General features: G+C 40.8%; 2 protein-coding genes across 10 annotated transcripts in view; one reads left to right on the top strand and one right to left on the bottom strand.

The window, feature by feature from the left end:
• The window catches only part of BTAF1 (B-TFIID TATA-box binding protein associated factor 1), a 92,140-nt gene extending 85,207 nt beyond the window's left edge, over positions 1–6,933 (bottom strand). For 3 of the 8 annotated variants that reach the window (XM_070487167.1, XM_044754167.2, XM_070487176.1), the window contains exon 1: positions 6,599–6,905. Coding sequence is in view for 2 of the 8 variants with exons in the window: in XM_014839428.3 (XP_014694914.3) it covers positions 6,599–6,612 (14 nt within the window). In the remaining 6 variants the exon portion in view is untranslated. Of the gene's footprint in view, positions 1–6,598 lie in introns of all 8 variants that reach the window. The other 5 variants (XM_014839428.3, XM_044754156.2, XM_044754173.2 and 2 more) reach the window with 4 other exon arrangements.
• A 9,722-nt stretch (positions 6,934–16,655) lies between these two features.
• FGFBP3 (fibroblast growth factor binding protein 3) lies at positions 16,656–21,514 on the top strand. 2 transcript variants are annotated; one of them, XM_070487143.1, is made up of 3 exons: positions 16,656–17,304; positions 17,664–18,502; positions 19,016–21,514. In XM_070487143.1, the coding sequence occupies exons 2-3, from the start codon at positions 17,753–17,755 to the stop codon at positions 19,019–19,021; spliced, it is 756 nt and encodes a 251-aa protein (XP_070343244.1). In that variant the 5' UTR covers positions 16,656–17,304; positions 17,664–17,752; the 3' UTR covers positions 19,022–21,514. The 2 variants fall into 2 exon arrangements, with proteins under 2 accessions (XP_070343244.1, XP_014694913.2); XM_014839427.3 differs by having other exon boundaries at positions 16,680–17,304; positions 17,664–21,467.
• The last annotated feature ends 471 nt before the right edge of the window (positions 21,515–21,985 follow it).

A 21,985-nucleotide genomic window follows, 5' to 3' on the forward strand; every position in this document is an offset into this window, starting at 1 on the left:
AGGCTGGTGTTTTAAAATGTATACCTTCTAGTTCACATCGTGGGTAATATGAAACTATGTTAATGTTGCGTTCTTTAAACAAGAAAGTAGATTAATTTAACATACCACATAGAACACTAAGAATCAATATAAAGATGTGAAACTACACCAAAGCCAGGTGCAAGGCCAGATGCATGCTAGATAAATTACATTTCCCCACTCCCACCCTAGAACATAAACTCCATGAGAATGGGGACTTCATTTTTGTTCTCTGTGTGTCTCTAGCACCTAAAACAGACAAAGCATTCCATAAATACGCATTAAATGAATGCTGAAAAAGTACAATGAAGTTGTGTTATTTCCTTCAGGACCTTTTTTTATAAGTTCTACCCTTGATCCAACAACCTATGCCTCTGTATGACTTTGTCTTAAACATAAAATCTAGGTTCTTTAGCAGAAATATCTGTGGTTTTAAAACTTTATACAAAAAAATTGCATACTTTAAAATGGTGAATTTTATGTTACGTATATTTTCACAATTTTTTTTTCTTTCTTTTTTTTTTTTTTTTTTTGGTGAGGAAGATTGGCCCTGAGCTAACATCTATTGCCAATCTTCCTCTTTTTGCTTGAGGAAGATTGTCACTGAGCCAACATCTATGCCAATCTTCCTCTATTTTGCATATGAGATGCCACCACAGCACGGCTTGATGAATGGTGTGTAGGTCCGTGCACAGGATCCGAACCTGCAAACCCTGGGCCACCAAAGCAAAGCATGCAAACCTAACCACTATGCCACCAGGCAGGCCCCTTACAATTTGTTTTGTTTTGTTTTAAAGATTTTATTTTTTCCTTTTTCTCCCCAAAGCCCCCCGGTGCATTGTTGTCTATTCTTCGTTGTGGGTCCTTCTAGTTGTGGCATGTGGGACGCTGCCTCAGTGTGGTTTGATGAGCAGTGCCATGTCCGTGCCCAGGATTCAAACCAACGAAACACTGGGCTGCCTGTAGCGGAACGCGCGAACTTAACCACTCGGCAACAGGGCCAGCCCCCCCTTACCACAATTTTTTAAAACACAAAACAAAACAAACCCCTTTATACAAGTACTTTGAAGTATAATCCAAAGAAACAGGAAAGCATTTACCACAGGGATTGAAATGGAAAAACTTCTATAATGCCTCCTCTACCTTTCCTGGCTTTTTTGTCACTAAATCTTTTTAAGTATGAAATATTTGATATAATTTACAATAGTCCCTCTGTCAATCCTATAATGGATTGAAATTAGCAATAATGAAGGAACAGTCCCAGCAAACATGAGAAATCTGTGCTGTCCTATAAATAATTAAGATCATTTTAGCATTTTTCCTGTTAATAGGATCCACTGGAACTTCCCCCACATCAACAAACTTCCTTTTATTTGGCAGAATAGACCTGTTGAAACAATGTTTCTCTGAAGTATCAGCAGTGTAGAGAGAGAATTAACAAAACAGAGAAAAGTCCTGCTCAGACTTAACGATTTGTTTCTTCTATAAGAGGGTGTCTTCCAGTTTTTTTTCCTGAATCTTTTCTGAGCATTGGACCATCTCAAATGCAAAGATGTATGTCACAGATCTAAGGTGTGGCTTCTACAGAAGTCAAATCATAACTGCCATCTAGACATTTTAGACATGACCTTTATAGCTTAGATCACTGAGGAAAAATTCTCTAAATTATATTTTTAAATTTTCTCTATATGATCAAGGAAAAACTATAATCATACTAGCTAGTCAATGTACAACAGTCAACTCAATCAATTTTGTGGCATAAACAGGCAAACGTATCAAAAATAGATTTTTTTAAAAATCTCTATTAAGAAGGGAACCCTCATACACTGCTGATGGGAATGCAAACTGGTGCAGTCACTATGGAAAACAGTATGGAGATTCCTCAGAAAACTAAAAATAGAACTACCATATGACCCAGCTATCCCACTACTGGGTATCTACCCAAACAATTTGAAATCAACAATCCAAAGTAACAGATGCACTCCTATGTTCATTGCAGCACTATTCACAATAGCCAAGACATGGAAGCAACCCAAGTGCCCACTGACCAATGATTGGATAAAGAAGATGTGGTATATATATACAATGGAATACTACTCAACCAGAAAAAAAAGACAAATTCATCCCATTTGCAATAACATGGAAAGACCTAGAGGGAATTATGCTAAGCGAAATAAGCCAGCATGAGAAAGACAAACACGAGATGATTTCACTCATATGTGGAATATAAATAAGTACACAGACAAAGAAAACAGTTCAGTGGTTACCAGGGGAAGAGGGGTAGGGTGGGGGGGCATAGGGGGTGAAGCGGAGCACTTATGTGGTGGCAGTCAAGAAATAATGTACAAGTGAAACCTCACATTGATGTTAACTATTATGAACTCAATAAAAAATTTTAAAAAAACTCTATTAAGCCATGGAACCCAACAGTGCCACAGATTCCCCATCTTCTGTAACGAGCATTAGTTTTAACAATCCCTCTAAGGTTGCCTTTACTGTTGGTGGCCCAACCCCAGTCAGGTGACAGATGATACCGGAAGAAAGGCTCACCAAGCCAAACAGCAGTCTTCAAAGATTTAACAACTAAGATTTTAATTGTTTGCAAGCAACACTGTAAGCTGTAATATATACAAATTTGTCTTTTTGCTGAGGTTGGTTTTACGGGAACAAGTAGCTAGTGAGTGAGCTTAGCTTACTTTCCAGCATTCACATCTTAAGGGCAACATTGTTCTCTACTCCTACATTTATATACTGTCTCTTTTATTAAGGGTCTAATGTACTCATACATTTTTCGGTAATATTTCACTACATTTTATGGAGAACTTCAAATGGTATAATTGTATTTGCAATTTTGGAGAGTCGCAAAGTTTGTTTGTTTGCTTTTGCAAGATTTAACTCACCCACAGACCAAGAGTTGACCATGCCATTTCATAATTTGCCACAGTCTTACAATTCAAAGTACAGTAAAACTAGGCCTTTCTAAAACTATAAGCAGGATCTAAAAAATCTGATCACACAAAATGTTGGGTTTCATTACATCCAATTTGCATTATAAAAGGCCACACTAACAGAGAATTGTACTATACTATAAACTTTTAAAAATGGTCCTGGTAATATTTATGTTTTTAAAATTATAATTCTGGCCAATATTCAAAGCTATAGTGAGTTTTTCTTCCTGAGGAAAAACTGTAGCTGAACTCAGAAGCACTCTCTGAAAAACACCAGAAATATTCTACGATACATAAGTTAGAGCAAAATCATAACAGGCATTAAAACAAACAAAACCACTCACTTATTCATTAAAGAAAATGTATTGAACACCTACTAGGAGACAAGCACTCTGCTGGGGATAGAAAGATCAAATATATTCCCTCCTCCCACAGAACTTATGTAAATCCCCAGCAGGGGAGAGAACAAGTAAACAATCACAGGTATGATAAGTATTATTACTGATAGAAGCACACATTGGTGCAAATAGCTCAGATGAAGGAAAAATCAGAGAAGGCTTCCCAAACAAAGCGACCCATAAGCTTAGACTCAAAACCTAAGGTTGGAATTTGCCAGACTTGGGGGTCGGGGAGGGGAGGGAGCAGGAAAGAAATGTTCCAGAAGTAAAGATTCGGAGGTGAGAACACAGATTCAGATTCAGAATGAAGGAGAGAGGGGGAAAGGAGGAGAGAGAAGGAAAGAGAGAAAGATGCAGAGAACTTGACACAAGAGGAAGGTAAAAAGGTGAAGCAAGAACCAGATCACAAAGAATCCAGTAAGAATACGGTTTGGTAAGGAATCTGGACTTTATCCTAAGATAACAGAAAACAATTAAAGGGTTTTAGACAGAAAAATGACCACATTAAAAGTCACATATTAGCAAATAATATAGCCAAAGAATAAATTAGAAAGAGGTCCCATGGGAGGCAGGAAGAGCAAGTGGCTGCTGTTGCAGGCGTCTTGGATTAGAGATGATGCTGGTATGGAGAAGGATTGAGGTAACTGGTATGGAAAGAAAAAAGACTGGCCAGAGAAACATTAGAAAAGTAGAACCAACAGGATTGGATTTGGTGACTGGCTAGATGGGGGGAAAGCAGGGAGGGAGAAGTCAAACATTATTTTCAGACTTCTGAACCTGGCAACTGAGGGAATGATGGTACCAACTTACTACTTCCCTTCTGTTGGAAATATTTACAAGGTCTTAAAAATATTACACCGTGGTCTAGAGGTTAAGATTCGGAGTTCTCACCACCTTAGCCCTCAGTTTCCAGGTCAGGGAACCACACCACGCAAACGTCGGTTGTCATACTGTGGTGGCTGCATGTTGCTGTGATGCCAAAAGCTATGCAACCACTTATTTCAGATACTAACAGGGTCACCCATGGTGGACAGGTGTCAGTGAAGTTTTCAAACTAAGACAGACTAGGAAGAAGGATCTAGCCACTCACTTCCGAAAAAATTGGCCATTAAAACCCTGTGAATAGCAGCAGAGCACTGTCGATATAGCCCCAGAAGATGAGAGGATGGCACAAAAAGGCCAGGTAGGGTTCCACTCTGCTGTACACAGGATCACTAGGGATCAGGATCGATCCAAGGGCATAGCAACAAAAAATATTACATAGCTCCTTTTCAGTTATGCACATTGACATAAACAGTGCAAAATATATTTCAGATTTGATTCTGGCAAATATTATTTTTATCTTCTGAACCATCTTCTACCTATTCTGTACAAAATAATATTAAAATCAGTCTGTATTCCACAAACATACAGCAACAGGAGAGAAAGAAAATTTAGTTAGTAAAGAAATGTGCTTAGTGCCTGAAGAAGGCCAGTTTGAAATTAAGGTGTGCTATTCAAAGTGAATCTGCAAAAGAAAAAGGCAAGGACAGTATCCCAAAAACACAGATGTCTCAAATGTGTTTTCCTTGAATCTATTATATTACCAAAATAAGCACAGAAGCAGCTCTTTCATAAGACTACGAAAGGCTTTTTTTTTTTCCTAAGGAGAATTTAGTAGAATTTTGCCAAAGTGAATAAGAAAGAATCTACAGAAAAAAGAGCACTACCCTTTGAAATCCAAGGTCAAGAACAAAAGGCCATAGCTTTCGAAGCTCATTCATTCAGAAATGTAGCTGCCCTAAACTTCTGTAAATAGACTAGCATTGGCCAAAGAGATGAGGATCTTGCTAAACACTTTCATTTTGTCTCTATAAAATTATATCCAACACTGTGAAAACATACATAGTCTGCTCTAAGAAAAGAATTTCAAGATCTACTCATTCCCTTAAACATTGTATCACATGATAAATCTCATATTAAGTTTATGTATCAGTGTATTTATGTAGGAGGTAACAAATCAGAAGATACACCTTTCTATATTTGCAAAATTTGAAAATACAACTGGCATTCTCAAGGCAGTTTCATATATGAGAAAATAAGAATTCCCTCACATTGAATGGATTTAACTAATCTATGAAATAACAATTAGATGCCCTACACTTCAGGTACGTAGCAACCCCATTGCCCTAACTCCCATGGGTTTCTCCCACACGCTATTTCATCAGTTATCCAGGGAGTCTGAGAGGGATGGGTTATCCTTTCGCTTGCAAAACAGAGAAAGCATGGGCACGTATTGTGGTCAAGGAATGTGTTGAATTAATTATGAAAGATGAATGAAAACTATTTGTTTTCTGAACTATCATTTTTTCCCTTCAGTCTATGTGGTAGAAGAACCCCGTTCTCATAAAAACTTACTTCATCAACTAATGAACTCGGTGAATCTTTCTGATTGCTATCAGAGAAACGAGCCCCTACTTCCATGTACACATGTCCACTAAAATCAAACTACCGACAAAAAGTTTTCCCACCATTCCATCATATTGGAGGAAAGGAGCACTCGCCTCCTATAGCTATCTAAACACACGTCTTGCTGGTCTTCCTAGATTTTCCTGTTGACGAGCAACATTTTAAAATAATTTAAGATTCGTGATATACCTTTCACGCCTTAAAGAAGATGGTGCTAATACAATTAATTTGCCAAAGGTTACAATGCTGACGCCTGAATGTTTACTGCTAAACAAAAGGAAGAATTATACCATAAGGTAAGGAAAAAGTCCTCAGGAAAGAACACATCCCTAAAGCCATAAATAAAAAACTTCAACATAATCAGAAGGTCACTTAGATAAGAGCAATTCAAATCTCCCCAACTTCGACAGTTACTACCAAGTTTTCCCGTGAGATGGAGGTTAGGGATCAGCCTTAAAATACTAAGCAAGATAAGAGGCTCTTCTAGAACTGAAAGAGGGAAGAGAAACCAGACAAGAGAAACACGGTTAGGAAAGAGAAACACCAGCTCTAACGTGGCAAGAGATCTATTCAGCACGAAAAAGATATTTTTGAACCGATTTCCTGGGAGTAACCCGAGCCCAAAGCCCCACAGACCGAGGGGCGAACTCTGAAGTCCGGGGAAGAAGGCGCCCGGGCGCAGTGACAATGGGAACCGCTCCTTTTTGGGAGCGAGTCGGGGCACCAAGAGGAGACCGCGCCTCGCCGGGGCCGCCCTCCCATCCGCTTGTCAGGAGCGAGACCCACCTGGAAACCGCCATGGCCGGGCACCGGCGGTTCGGGGCTCCCCGCGAGCTACGCGCCGCGCCGCTGAGGCGCTAGTTTCCAGAGAGCAGAGCGGCGCAGGCCCAGGCCGCGGAGCACAAGGGAGCGGCCGGGGCGAGCGGGGCGACCCGGCGCGGGCCCTCGGGCATCTGCCCCGCCGCCTGCCCGAGCTCGTCCCCGCCGCGGCTGGGGAGCAGGGGTCTGAGGCAGCGGCGACGGCGGGAGTCCTCCGACCCGCACGACTTCAAACCCGGTGCCCCCAGCTCCGCTCTTTGCTGACGCAGGCGTCGGCACGCCGGACTTAGCGTCAGCGCGCCGGAAGTGACGTCAGCTCACCGCCAAGAGCTCCTCTCGGCCGGTAAGGCAAAAGAGTGAGAGCGTCTTCGGCTTGGCGGCGCGCGCGGGGGGAAAAAAGTCTTTTTGTGCTGCTTTGGAGAGGGTCGTTAGTCTCAAAATGAGGCGGGGAGGAGAAATAAAAGTCCCTTTCTTTCCCAGAGAAGGAAAAAAGGCGATTTAGCCAAGGTTCTGGAGGTTCGAAAACTTGGTTTCTAATTCATCACCGCTCCGATCTTCATCAGACTGCTTCCAGAGAAAACTTGATCCCAAGGACTGGGATGCTCTAGTCCAGGTGGCGATACCATGGGAAGGGTGAAAACAAGAAAGATCTGCAGTGGCCCTTAGGACACGGCTCAAACGTTTGCCCTATTTGCCAGCAGTTCTGCATGGATATTGGAGGGAAGGTCTTCTGCCAACCATTTTTGCTAAGTTTGATTTCTTAATTGTTTATGTTGTTAGTACCATCATTTTCTCAACTAGATATGGAAACTCCCATCTTATTTTTTTTTCAGTCTTATCTGCCTATTCACTCGCTTAATTCGTTAGGCTTTTAAACATTTTTCTGTCACCTCATGCAGGCCCTCATCACCTTAAACGTGATTTTTATGGCAGTAGTCAAAGTCGTATTTCTTCAGCTTGTTCAGTCGAGCCCATCTTATAGGCTACCAAGAGATTAATCTTCAAAACACACTGCTTTTATCGCGTCACTCTTCTGCTTTTAAAACAGCTTGCCTATTGGCTTCTCATTACCTGAAGAGGCTATGTCTCAACCTTTGAGTCTGTTTTTCCATTATAAAATGAGGTCATGTATCTAGAAGAACTTACAAGAGCTTTGTAAACCATAGAGTAGTATATAAATGTAAGAGGAAAGAAACTACGTGCCATGTGGTAGGCATTTGGCATGCATTATCTCATATAATTTGTAGGCCAACCCTGTAAAGTAATTTTTTTTTTTTCGAGGAGAGATTAGCCCTGAGCTAACTACTGCCACTCCTCCTCTTTTTGCTGAGGAAGACTGGCCCTGAGCTAACATCCATGTCCATCTTCCTCTACTTTATACGTGGGATGCCTACCACAGCATGGCTTTTTGCTAAGTGGTGCCATGTCCGGACCCGGGATCTGAACCAGTGAACTCTGGGCCACCGAGAAGCCCAATGTGGGGACTTAACTGCTGCGCCACCAGGCCGGCCCTGTAAAGTAGGTTTTAATCTTCACTTACAGGTGAGAAAACCAAGCTCAGAAAGTTCAAGTAATTCGCCTAAGATCCAAGCTAGTAATGGTGTATACTGTCGTTCATTCAACAAATATTTATTTGGTACCTGATCTGTGTCACTCTGCTAGACAGTGTTTATACCCTTAGACAAAATCTGATTAAGCTGATGTCCAAGCTTCTTCACATTTCACTGCCTCCCGCCACCTGCCTGCTCAATTTATCTCCCATCACTGAAACTAACAAGCAGGTTCTATTTACTGATAGTGTACTACATTCATTTATTCAGCCAAAATTAAGTACCTACCATATGCTAAACTCTGTAATAGAGATTTAGGCTTCAAAAGAAACCAAAACAGAAGGTGCCCACTCTGGCTGAACTTACATTTTAGTGGAAGGAAAAAGAGTAAAAAGATAAACAAGAAAATATCATGTTTATATGCTATATAAAACAGAATGATGGAATAAAGAGGGTGATTAGAGACTGTAGACTAGGTAATTAGGAAAAACCAAGGAGGCGCTCAAGCTGAGGCCTGAGTGACAAAAGGAGCCAGCTGTGTGAAGATCAGGTAAGGCTACACCTAATGAAAAAGTCTAAGCAAAGTCTGCTGTGTTGGGAGATGAGCTGGGAGAGAGAAGGGCCATTGTAAGGAATTGGGATTTTACTCTAGATGTGGTGGAAAGTCATAGGGTTTTAAACACATGAATAAAATGATCTGATACACATTTTAAAAATCGTATTCTTTAATATCCAAGAGGTAATTAGATATACAGTTCTAAATGACATTTAGAAGAGGAAAGGACTGGTATTAATAGGATTCTAAGGGATAAGTGTAACAATCAAATATATTGATGTTAGAGTGAGTTGTTTTTAAATCCTTCCTCACCACACTTAAAAGCTGTGTGTTCAAGGGAATTGTATAACCTTTCTAAACTTCAGTTCCTTCATCTGGGAAATGGCAATAATAATGGTACCTCTTAGAATTGTGAGGATTCGATGAGATAATGAATATAATGCATTTAACCATGAGACTGCCACAATAAGCGCTCAAAAACATTGTTAACTACGTTGATTATACTTTTTGTTAACTTTTCAACCTTGAGCAAGTGACTTAACTTCTATGTCTCAATTTCGTCAGCTATGAAATGGGGATAATAATATATTGGTCCACAACCCTTATCTGAAACCCCTGCCAGATGGTTTTCTTTTCTTTTCTTTTTTTTGAGGAAGATTTAGCCCTCAGCTAACATCTGCAGCCAATCCTCCTCTTTTTGCTGAGGAAGACTGGCCCTGAGCTAACATGCATGCCCATCTTCCTCTACTTTCTGTGTGGGATGCCTACCACAGCATGGCGTGCCAAGTGGTGCCAAGCCCATACCCGGGATCCGAACTGGCAGACCCTGGGCCGCCGAAGCGGAACGTACGCACTTAACCGCTGCACCACCAGCCTGACCCTGCCAGATGGTTTTCTGAATTTAGAATTCTTTAGATTTTGATAAGTAATCCAATAGACATACCTTGTATTATGTCACACGCCAGCAGCTTCTAGGGCAGCACCCTATAATCAAGGACATTTATGGTTCTGCAGCAAAATGTATGAATAGCCATACTAAGAGGAATAAATAAAAGACTATAAATAGCTGCATGCCAGTTCAGGTCAGGTTTTGCTGCCAAATGAATTTTTTTTAACTATGGTTTTCAGACCTTTTTCAATTTCAGAATTGTAAATAACAGATCATGGACCTGTACTTTGGAAAAGTGTTTTTAAGGATTAAATGAGTTGATACATGATACATGTAAGTGCTAATAAGTGCTAAATAAATATTAGCTATTATTTTTTTACCACCAGAAAGGTACCTTCAAAAATCAGTGGCGGGGCCAGCCCCATGGCTGAGTGGTTTCACCAGTTCAGATCCTGGGTGCGGACCTAGCACCACTCATCAAGCCATGCTGAGGTGGCGTCCCACATACCAGAGCCAGAAGAACCTACAACTGGAATATACAACTACATACTGGGGTGCTTTGAGGAGAAGAAGGAAAAAAAAAAGATTGGCAACAGATGTTAGCTCAGGGCCAATAAAAAAAACAAATCAGTGGCGAGTCTGCCCTGATGGCCTAGTGGTTAAAGTTCAGCACTTTCACCACTTTGGTGGCAGGGGTTCAGTTCCTAGTCACAGAACCACACCACTCGTCTGTCAGTAGCCATGCTATGGCAGCAGCTCAAATAGAAAAACTAGAAGGACTTAGAACTAGAATATACAACTATGTACTGGGGCTTTGAGGAGGAAAAAAAAAGATTGGCAACAGATGTTAGCTCAGGGCGAATCATTCCTAGGGAAAAAAAAAATCAGTGGCAAAAGAACTATTGAACAAAGAATGTTGGTTAATTGGCTTTCCATGTAGAGGAAAAAATAAATTCCCTACTTCTTACTATATCCCCAAATAAATCTCAGATGGGTTAAAGGTCTAAAAATGAAAAACAGAACTCTAAAACTACTAGGAGACTCCACTGAAGAATATTTTGACTTCAGGGTAGGAAAGAATTTCCTTAATGCACAAAAAAATACCGTTGAAGAAAAAAGTAGATAAACTTGAACCCACTGAGCTGTAAAACTTGTATGGTGCAAAAGCAAAACATCCAAGGGAAGGGAGAGGAAGACTGGCTTTCTGTGAATCTTTTAAGAGCAGAGAAGAACTTTCCCAGAAGCTGAGAGCAAACTTCACAAAGTGTGCATAATTGGGTCGCACGCTCATAATTAAACCAACTATGGGCAGTGGAGATGGAATTATCCTTAGACCACTCAGGAGATGAGAATGGAGTCAGCTTCTCCTGAGACCAGCTCTCCTGGGAAAGCTGAAATGATGGCTGCGTCACCTGCAGTTATCATACGTCCAGGAAAAAGAAGGAGTAAGACATAGTGTTTGTCTCGAGAAAGCAAAAATCTTCCCAGTAATTCTTAGCAGACTTACACCTCATTGGCCAGAACTGTGTCACGTGACTACTATAGCTGCAGGAGATTCTAGGAAGATAGTGGAATGATATATCAACTAACTTTGTCCTTCTGCTATGATCAAAGGGACTTTGATATGCATATAAAAGTATAGATTATCAGTTAAATTATTTAGACTTTTACATCAAAATTATTAGATCTACAGTTATAATGTTAACTAATGCTAAACAAAAATAAATTTTAGATGGATTAACATGGATTATTTTATTTAAAAAATAAAAATATAAAATGCATAAATATTAAATTTTATGTATAAAATCTCAAGTGAGATTTGATATGGATGAGAACTACGCCTTTGTGTAGTCAAGTGAGAAATGAGCAATTGTGAAAGGAGGTGGAAAAGGAGAACCAGCATAGTACCCCAAACATTGGTCTATACCCAGGCCTGTAGTTGAGATAAACACATGGAGGAAAGCACACACGTAGAGGTTGTGGATCTTGAAATTAAATTTGTAAAAAATCTATACAGGCCTAAACACTTCTCAAGAAGTTTTTGGGTGTCCTCCTGGATACATATACTCCAATTTAAAGGTGACAGGTCTAGGGAAACACTCTTGTACACAAAAAGATCTCTACAAGGGTGTTCACTGCAGCATTCATTATCATCGAGAAGACCTGGAAATGACCTAAATGTCCATCAGTAGGGTGATAGATAAATCAAATGTAATATAGTCATACAATGGGCTATCAACAGCCCAACATTAACTAGATCTACATATGCCAATATGAACAAAGCTCAAAACCATAAATTCAGTAAAAAATGCAAGATGCAGAACAATATTTACAATATCATACAATTTCTATGAATTGTAAAAACTATACTCACAAAGCAATACTATTTGTATTTTTAAAATTATGAATTCTTTCCAACATACATAAAAATATAGAGAATAAAATCCATCCATATACTTACCACCCACGTTTAACAACTATTAAAATTTTACCATATTTGCTTCAGATAAATTTTCAAAAACTTAAAGATAAAATTGAGGTCTTTTACTCCTCTCTAATCCCATTCCCCTCCCTACCTTCCCAGTAATAACTGTTATTATGAAGTTTGTGTTTTACTTCCTGTCCATGTTTTTATCATTTTGCTACATGGGTGTTCCATAAACAATAAACAGTATCATATAAGCTTGTTTTTAATTAATGAATTAGTTAACTGTGTTTTCAAGAGCTATTCCATTGTATAAAAAATCCATAGTTTATTCATTTCTCTACTGAATTTCTCTACTGTATTGCTATTTAGGTTTTTCAAATTTTTCCTTATTCTGAATAAAGCTGCAGTGACTATACTTGACATGCGTTTTACCTGTATGTGCATAAACAAGTATACAATTATTGCAAGTGGATTGAAAGAATATACCCCAAACTTAGAATAAAAAAGCTGATTACCCTTGGGTGGGAGTGGAGTGGGGAGGAAAATGGGATTTGAGAGGGGTAATGGAAATAGAAGAGTTATGTGACTTTTTTTTCTTAAAAAATTGTGGAACACAAATATGGCAAGATATTAATATATGTTAATTCTTAATGGTAGGGATATAATTTTTAAATTATATTTTTGTTGTTTTCTAGTTTTTCCAACATTTATTATGAAATTTTTCAAAAATACTGTCATTGAAAAAAATTATGCAGTGAACACCCGTATACCTACCACCTGGCTTCTACAATTAATATTTTACTGTATTAGCTTTATCACATAACTGTCTACTACTCATTTCTGTCTATTCGTATCTATATTATTTTTTTATATATTTAAGAATAAATTGCAAACATCAGAACTTCACCCCTAAACTATTCAGCATGGATGTGATTAAGTTGGGCTTAATAATTGTTTACAGGTTTGGCTTCTTTTTTAGGTAAAAGTTACATACAGTGAAATACACAAATCTTAAGTGTAACCCAAACCTCTGCCAAGATACTTGTCATAACCTGGAGAAACTTCCTTCATATCCCTTCCTTGTCAATACAAACCCCCATTCATCTCCCTGAGGCAGTCCTTTTCTGATTTTCTTTCACTGTCAATTAGCTTTTTTATAACTTCATATAGATGCAGTCATACAATATGCGCTCTTTTGTGTCTGGTTTCATTTGCTCTACATTATGGTTTTGAGATGAATTCACTTTGTTGCATGTTGCAGTAATTCATTCCTTTTTATTGCTGAGTAATAAACAGATTGTATCACAATTTGTTTATCCATTCATTTGCTGGTGGATAATTGGGTCATTTCCACTTTGGGGCTATTATGATGAGTAAGGTGCTATGAACATTCTTGTACCCATCTTTTTGTGGTCATATGTTTTCATTTACTTTGGCTAAATACCTAGGAGTAGAATGGCTGGATCATAGAGTAGATGTGTATTTAACTTTATAAGGAAATGTCAAACAGTTTTCTAAAATGATTGTACCATTTTATGCTCCTACCAGCAATGTATGAGAGTTCAGGTAATCAACTTTTCTCCTTGAGCACTGTCTTAGGTACAAAAGAAATAAAAAAACTTATTCTTGTCTAAAAAAGCTTATGATTTAATTTGGGATATTAGGCTAATACACATGAAACAAAAAAATTGAATATTAAACTGTACAAAGCTGATTTTACATGCAGGAAGAATTATGTAGTCTTAAGAAAACAACAGGCAGGAGGCCTCTACTCCACCCCACTCACTGTAGAACTTGTTGGATCAGGTGCTGCAGCTAACCTCCTCTAGGATAAGAAGGGAAGGAGGTGCCCCATAGACTCTGTTCCTTATGGTAAGATTTTTCCCTTGCAGAATTCAGAGCGCAGGACTAAGCAGTCAATCATTGAAACTATCGAGAAATGTCGCCCCATTCTAAACTATTAGGTGGTATATGGTATGAATCCAAACAGGCCTGTTGTATCACTGATGCAAACAAGATTATTTTTTAAGAAATCAATATTGGGGGCTGGCCCCGTGGCCGAGTGGTTAAGTTCGCACCCTCCACTTCGTTGGCCCTGGGTTTTGCTGGTTCGGATCCTGGGCACGGACATGGCACCGCTCGTCAGGCCGCACTGAGGTGGTGTCCCACATGCCACAACTAAAATATATAACTCTATACTGAGGGAACTTGGGGAGAAAAAGCAGGAAAAAAATCAATATTAGGGTATATGTTTCATGTTTTCTTACACATCTTACATCATGATATTTTTAAAAAGTGTCTCCCTTTGGATTATATCAAAATGCAAAACTTTTGGGCTTCAAGAGATACTATCAACAGAGTGAAAAGGCAACCCACAGAATGGGAGGAAATATTTGCAAATCATAAATCTGATAACAATTTAATATCCAGAATATGTAAAGAACTCCTGTAGCCCAACAACAACAAAAAACAAACATTAAAAATTGGACAGAGGACTTGAATAGACATTTCTACAAAGAAGATCTACAAACGGCCAATAAGCACATGAAAAGATGTGCAATATCACTGATCATTAGAGAAATGCAAATCAAAACCACAATGAGATAGACTTCACATCCCCATTAGGGTGCTATTATAAAAACAAAAACAACCAAGCAAACAAACAAACAAATCAGAAAATAACAAGTATTGTCAAGGATGTGGAGAAATTGGAACACTTGTGCACCGTTGGTGGAAATGTAAAATGGTGCAGCCACTATGGAAAACAGTATGGAGTTCCCTCAAAAAGTTAAAAATAGAATTACTATATGACCCAGCAATTCCACCTCTGGTATATACCCAAAAGAATTGAAAGCAGGAACTTGAACAGTTATTTGTACACCCATGTTCATAGCAGCAGGGTTCACAATAGCCAAAAGGTGGAAGCAACCCAAGTGTCCATCGACAGATAAATAGATAAATAAAATGTGGTATATATATATACACGGGAACATTATTCAGCCTTAGAAAGGAAAGAAATTCTGAAACATGCCGCAACATGGATGAACCTTGAAGACATTATGTTAAGTGAAATAAGCTAGTCACAAAAGGAAAACTACTCTATAATTCCACTTACACAAGTCACCTAAAGTAGTCAAATTCGTTGAGACAGAAAGTAGAGTGATGATTGCCAGAGGGTGGAGGAAGGGAGGAGTGAGTTATTGTTTAATGGGAATAGAATTTCAATTTTGGAAGACAAAAAACGTTCTGGAGATCCATGGTGGTGTTTGTTGCATAACACTATGAATGTACTCAATGCCACTGAACTGTACACCTAAAAATGGTTAAAATGGTAAATTTTATGTTACGTATAATTTACTACAATTTACAAAAAGTAACTTCTGGTAAAAAGGTACCCCTTTCTGACATGGCATAGCACATCTGTGTGCCCTTATTTTTCTTCTGGGGATAATGTTTCCGACAGCACGGTCTCTTCATAATTGTGACTTTTCAGATAATAAACCTTTTCATTGTAATTAGTGCAAAATGTCACAAGATGTCACTCTTTAGCTGAAAAACTGTTCCAATTTCGTTCAGTAGCTGATAACAGTAAGTAAAGGCCAGAACAACAGACAAAAGCCTGCAACTACTCATCAGCACTTTGCTAATACAAATATGGTTTTCTGAAAGAAAAGGCTTCCATCTGTGAAATGTATTAATAAGCTACTCTTGTTTATGACACATGTTAATATTTCTTAACTTCATAGATACTAATTGTTTTTCAGTATAAATTGAATTGGTGTAACTAAGACACAACTAACTGTGAAAGTGATACTTGTGAAATAAAAAGCTGAAATGTAAAGATCATTGATCACTGAAAGTCAAGCGGCTTGTGGCTTTATCACTAAATCATGTGTGATCTTGGGTAAGTCATTTAATCTCTCTGATTTCACCAGAGGGGTAAAAACTTCCTTTCTTAGGTTAATATACACTACTATATATTTAATATGTGTGAAAACATATTTAAGTACATTTTCCTAATTCTAAAATATTTTGGTTGTTATAGTAGTAGTCAAATTATAACTGTTCAAATACCAATCAGAGTTCAGTAATAGAAAATACTGTCTGAAAGAAGACATTAGGAAATATTATGAGACTTGCTGACATCTTGGGGAATATTTTAGGAAAATACTTGTATAAAACAGTTATAGTCAGAGGTATAAACTCTTGAAATAAAAAAACATTACTGAGGGGCTGGCCCCGTGGCCGAGTGGTTGGGTTCGCGCGCTCCGCTGCAGGCGGTCCAGTGTTTCGTTGGTTCGAGTCCTGGGCGCGGACATGGCACTGCTCATCGGACCACGCTGAGGCGGCGTCCCGCGTGCCACAACTAGAAGCACCCACAACAAAGAATATACAACTATGTACCGGGGGGCTTTGGGGAGAAAAAGGAAAAAAATAAAATCTTTAAAAAAAAAAAAAAATTACTGAGAACATTTTTTTAAAAGATGATAGAATATCCTGTAGTATAAAAAAAAGCTTTGTTTAAATATAAAATTTTCAAGATTCAAGAACATTAATTCTTAAAGATTAATTATTCAAATTGGTAATATTACCTTGCAACTATAATTCAAATTTTTTAAACTTCTAATTTTTGTAAGAATTTTATAATTGATTTATAATACCTAAAAATAATCAAAAGCCCAAATGCCCACCCCTGGGTGAACTACTGGACAGCATGGTATGTTAATAAACTAGGATATTACATTTTTATTAGTAGTAATATTTTTATTAGGATAAGTTAGGATGAGAAAGACTATCAAGCAATGATGGGTGAAGATATAGAACTCAGACTGATATGAAAAAGAGAGGGTAAATAGTGCCTGGTTTAGAATATTGACAACTGTTTTGTTTCATTTCGTTTCTCTTAAAACTTAGATCTTTGTTTAACTTCTTTTTGGATAATTAAATTTGTAAAAGGAAAGAAAAGAATGATTTGTTAAAATTCACGTGATTATTTTAAACATTGGAAGCAAAATACAAGATCTGTATTTCATGTTACATTGCCATTTCCATCGTACATTTGGATGCGTGTGTGGCGTAGGGGTGAGAAATCTCCCACTGCGAGAGAAATCTGGGAGGGGCATGTGGGAGAGGCCCTTTCTGTCCCATTGATAACACGTTCATTCACTGGGAGCCGGCTGAAACGGACTAATCCTTCGTGCAGTCATTCCCTCCGCCCTAATAAGGCTTCGCTGCCTCTCCCTGAACTCGGTAAGTTCAAAGTGCATATTTCCGAAGGATAATCTGAAATGATTTTGAAGAAAGTTTATGGGAGGGTGGAGAAGGGAGAGGGTGGAGGAAGGAGCGGAGGTGGTAATTATCAGGCATCGCTTTGCTACCGTATTGGCACGGAGAAGAAAACCTCAAAGCACCAATAGTTTCAAAACGATTATTTAGACAGTAAGCGGCTTTCTCCCAGGAAAGCTTTTCAGAGGGGGCCCTCGCAGGCTGTTGCTGCCTGCTGGAAACCAGTGTCCACAAAGTCTGGGGAGGGGGATTCGCAGGTGCATGTGCTCGGACGAAGGGCTGCGCCTGGCTCAGTCGGACGCCGTCTCTGCCTCTGTCCGCAGGTCCAAGGGATGTCCCTCTCTTGGCCCTGCCGTCACTGAAGCGCCCACGGGTCCCTGAAGAGCCGACCTGAGCGCAGACATCGCGGGCCATGAGCGCTCTGAGGCTGCGAGCGTCGCTCTCGCTGCTGCTGCTGCTGGGCGGCTGTGTCCTCTCAGCCGTCCGAAGGGACAAGGGGCGCGCTGGCAGCGCAGCAGAGCTGGCCCTGGGTCCCGCAGGCCCCTCCTCTGGCCGCTTCGTCAGTCCCGAGCGTCACGCGTGCAGCTGGCAGCTCCTGCTGCCCGGCCCGAGGCCCGCGGCGGGCAGCGAGCTGGCTCTGCGCTGCCAGGGCCCGGCCGGGAGGCGCCTGCAGTGCGCCTACCGCGGGGAGCCGGAGCGCTGCGCCGCCTACGCCGCGCGCCGCGGGCGCTTCTGGAAGCAGGTGCTCAGCCGGCTGCGCAGGATGCGGCGGCCCTGCCACGACCCCGCGCCGCTCACCGCCCGCCTGTGCAACGGCAAGAAGGGCCGCGGCGCCGAGCTGCGCCTGGTGCCCTACCCGTCCCCACCCGCCGGCCCCACTGCGGGGAGCTTCCCCCGGGATCTCAAGCCCGGAGCCGGGAGCCAGGGTCGACCCCAGGAGCCCGCGCCAGGCCCTCCCGCAGGGGCCCGGCCTCCCGCGAGCGCTCCGCCCAAAGAGAAGCCCTCTGAGAAGAAGACCAAAGACGGCAAGAGGAAGGCGGCCTCGGACCCCGACGAGGAGCGACCACTGGGGACCGGGCCCGACCCTGACGGACTGGATGAGAACGCGAAGCTCACAGAGACCTACTGCGCTGAGGAGTGGCGCTCCGTCTGCAATTTCTTTGTCAGTTTCTGGAATGGCTGAGGCTGCCGGCCCGGGGAGGGACATCCGGGCGGGGGTCGGGGAGGAGGTAGCTAAGGGCGTTATTTAGGCCAAGAGATACGGGATAGAGAGTGGAGGAGAGTCCAGGTTCTAGAATGGGGCGGGGCTGGGGGTGGCTTGGGTTGAGAGTGTAAGGGGTATGAAGAATCTCTGAGACAGCAAAGAAGTTAAAAATTTTGAAGAGTCTCGACTCTGATTAACAGCAGAAGAAATAGTGGAAACAGAAGTAGGCATACCTTAAATGTGCAAAAATCGTAGGCTGGGGAGAGAGATGGACACAGGTTGAAAAACATAAGAGGAAAACAGTGATTGAAGTGATGTGAATCTCATGTGGAAAGTAGGATACATGTATACTGTTTAACATTTATATTAAAAGGTAATAATGAGCGGTTGATAACCTGAGCCAGGTTGAATTGTTCAGTGTCTTCTTATCTAATCAGTTGACAAGATTACCAACTTTTTTTTTTCTTTCAGAATTAGTATGAACTTGGATGCTGCTTGGTGTCATAGATGACCTCTATAGGTATAGACCATTTAGAGTCAAAACTGACTCCAATGAAAGATTTTCAGGATGGTTGCCTTTGAAGTCTTTTAGAAGCACTACTTTTCGGGCCCAGCCTGGTGGCGCAGCAGTTAAGTGCCCACGTTCCACGATGGCCTGGGGTTCACTGGTCTGGATCCCGGGTGGGGACATGGCACCCATGCTGTGGTAGGCGTCCCACATATAAAGTAGAGGAAGATGGGCACGGATGTTAGCTCAGGGCCAGTCTTCCTCAGCAAAAAAGAGGAGGACTGGCAGTAGTTACCTCAGGGCTAATCTTCCTCAAAAAAAAAGCCCTACTTTTCAACAGAGTGATGCCTGATGTTCTGAAACTTCCCTATTAACCTTCTAAATTCAGAAGTGAATTGTAAAACTTGAGTGCTCCAGTAGGTTTTAAAAACAATTCTCTTTATTTTTGATCATATTTCTTAAAACAGCTAAAGTGTTAAGTATATATGTCAGAGTCATTTGGACCATTCTGGAAGTTGTATCTCTGTTTCATGTAATTGTTAACATATTTCATTTTAAACAAGATGTGATGATAGACTTTGCAAATGTTAGGAGCTCAATAAAAACTGTATGGATAGATTTACAGAACTGTCAGGGCAATGGAAATTCTGACTGTGTTTGATCTAGTTCCAAGTCTACCTTGAGGAAGTCCCTGAATACGTCTTGAATTGTTGGGGAAAGACAGGAAGGAAGGAAGAAGTCTGCATAAGGCAAGAGTCACAAACCGGCAAACTCTGGGCCACATCGCTGTTCTGTTTGGCCTGCAGGTGGTTCTCTTTCGTTTTTCCTCTCCTCCTGTTTCCCTCCTTTCCTTCTTTCCAATTTGGATTTGTTGCCAGCATTTAAAAATTAGATAATTTCCCCCCAAAAAACCCAATAGCAACCAAAACAATTAGATGATTTTATATAAAAATCCAGATTTCTGAGTTATCTTGAAAAATCAGATCTAGCAACATCGGACCCACCTTCCTACATGACAACAATTGGCTGACACTGAATATCCGCCGCCCCCTTTAGATTAGGCATGTTTTCTAGAGTTCTTCACTGCTCCTACACATCTTGTCAATTGCCTTTACTCATTTATATTACAGGCCTGAGCCCACTAGACATTTAAGCAACCCCCAGTTAGAAGGTTTTTACCTTTTTGCTGACCTTTTGCCCTCCCCTTTTAAAATAGTGGTAAATGCAAAAATCTTATAGATACTGAACATCTCCTGAACTTTTTCCTCTTTGACCAGCCTCTAGGAAATATAAACTATCTTTTACCAATTCTATACATTCTTGAATTCACATAATTGGCAAGACATTCGAATTGCACATAGTTTCAGGCGGGGTTCATGAAGTCACATTCTGAGTAACATTGACCATTAGACAAAATTCATCTTGGCCAAGGAAGGGAAGCTCAGAGTAGCTGGAGACCACTCCCTAAAGACAGGAACCAATATACACTTTCTCCAAAAAGGTCGGCAAAATTTGGGTATCATCAGAAAAGGGTATTGGGAATGAAACAGCATTGTCTAGAACTGTAGCTAGAACCATAGTTCCAGCTCTCTGTACAAGAGGACTGGCAAGTCCTTCCTGTGTGCCCTTTGGCAGTCTGATGAACTTACCTCTATGAAAGAGGGACTGGCCAAACTCTGTAGGCCCAAGTACGCAGTGTAGGTTTCTGCTGTCTCTGCTCCTTTACTCTTTAAGAAGAGCTACATCAGGACTCTGTCTCAGGAACAGAATACGGACTGACAGGGGCCAGTTGCTTGCAGTGGAAGGGAAATGGACAGATCCTGTTGACTTCCAGGCTGACTTTAGCTAAGTCCCATTGTCTCTGACATGCACATTGAAGGAGTTGGGCTGGGTTAAATCTGAAGTCCCTAAGACACACTGCTAGCACTCTACAGTTCTATACATAGTTTCACATAGATATGATAACATGTGAAAATCGACAAGTACTATATGTAGAGTATTACATGTTATAACCCAAGAAAGATCATGGAGTTAGGAAAGATCCAGAGAAAGACAACCAAAGTGGCCAGAGAAATAGAGCAGGCTTCTGTATCTGGAGCTTCTAGAAAGATTTGAAAGGTTAGGCTAGAAGGACAAACCTGCAGTTGGGAGAAGACAGGATCAAAATCTCTAGGAGCCCGGCTGGGTGGTGTAGTGGTTAAGTTCTGAGCACTCCACTTCGATAGCCTGGGGTTCACAGGCTTGGAATCTGGGCACAGTCCTAGCACCACTCATCAAGCCATGCTGTGGCAGCATCCCACATAAAATAGAGGAAGACTAGCACAGATGTTAGCTCAGCAACCATCTTCCTCAAGCAAAAGGAAGAGGATTGGCAACAAATGTTAGCTCAGGGTCAGTCTTACACACACACACACACACACACACACACACACACACACAAACCTAATATTTTATCACAGATTGTTTTGCATTAACTTTGATTTTTTAAAATATTGCGTTAAAATATTATGTATCTTGGGACTGGCCCCATGGCCTAGTGGTCAAGTTCAGGAAGCTCCGCTTTGGTGGCCCAGGTTTGCAGGTTCAGATCCCAGGTGTGGACCTACACTACTAGTTAGCCATGCTGTGGTGGCAACCCACATATAAAGCAGAAGGAGATTGGCGCAGATGTTAGCTCAGGGCTAATCTCCCTCAGCAAAAAAAAATTATTGATCTTGATTACTGAGTTTGTTGGGTTCCCTTTTATTATGCACCCTAGGCAAGAGGGTGCACTCACTCAATTCACTTGCCTCCTTCTAGTCCCGGCCCCAGAAGGCAGCTCCTGTGATGTGGGCAAGTACTGGTATTGGAGCCAGAAAGGGCTGGTTTGAATACTAGTTCTGCCTGCAACTTACTCTGGGCTATTTTGAGAAGGTTGCTTAATCGCTCCATGT

This window comes from Equus asinus, chromosome 2, assembly GCF_041296235.1.
Source record: "Equus asinus isolate D_3611 breed Donkey chromosome 2, EquAss-T2T_v2, whole genome shotgun sequence".
In the NCBI taxonomy this organism is placed as follows: domain Eukaryota; kingdom Metazoa; phylum Chordata; class Mammalia; order Perissodactyla; family Equidae; genus Equus; species Equus asinus.

Excerpts from the sequence above, each read along its gene's own strand:
- FGFBP3 (XM_014839427.3), top strand. The coding sequence starts at position 17,753 with ATGAGCGCTCTGAGGCTGCGAGCGTCGCTCTCGCTGCTGCTGCTGCTG.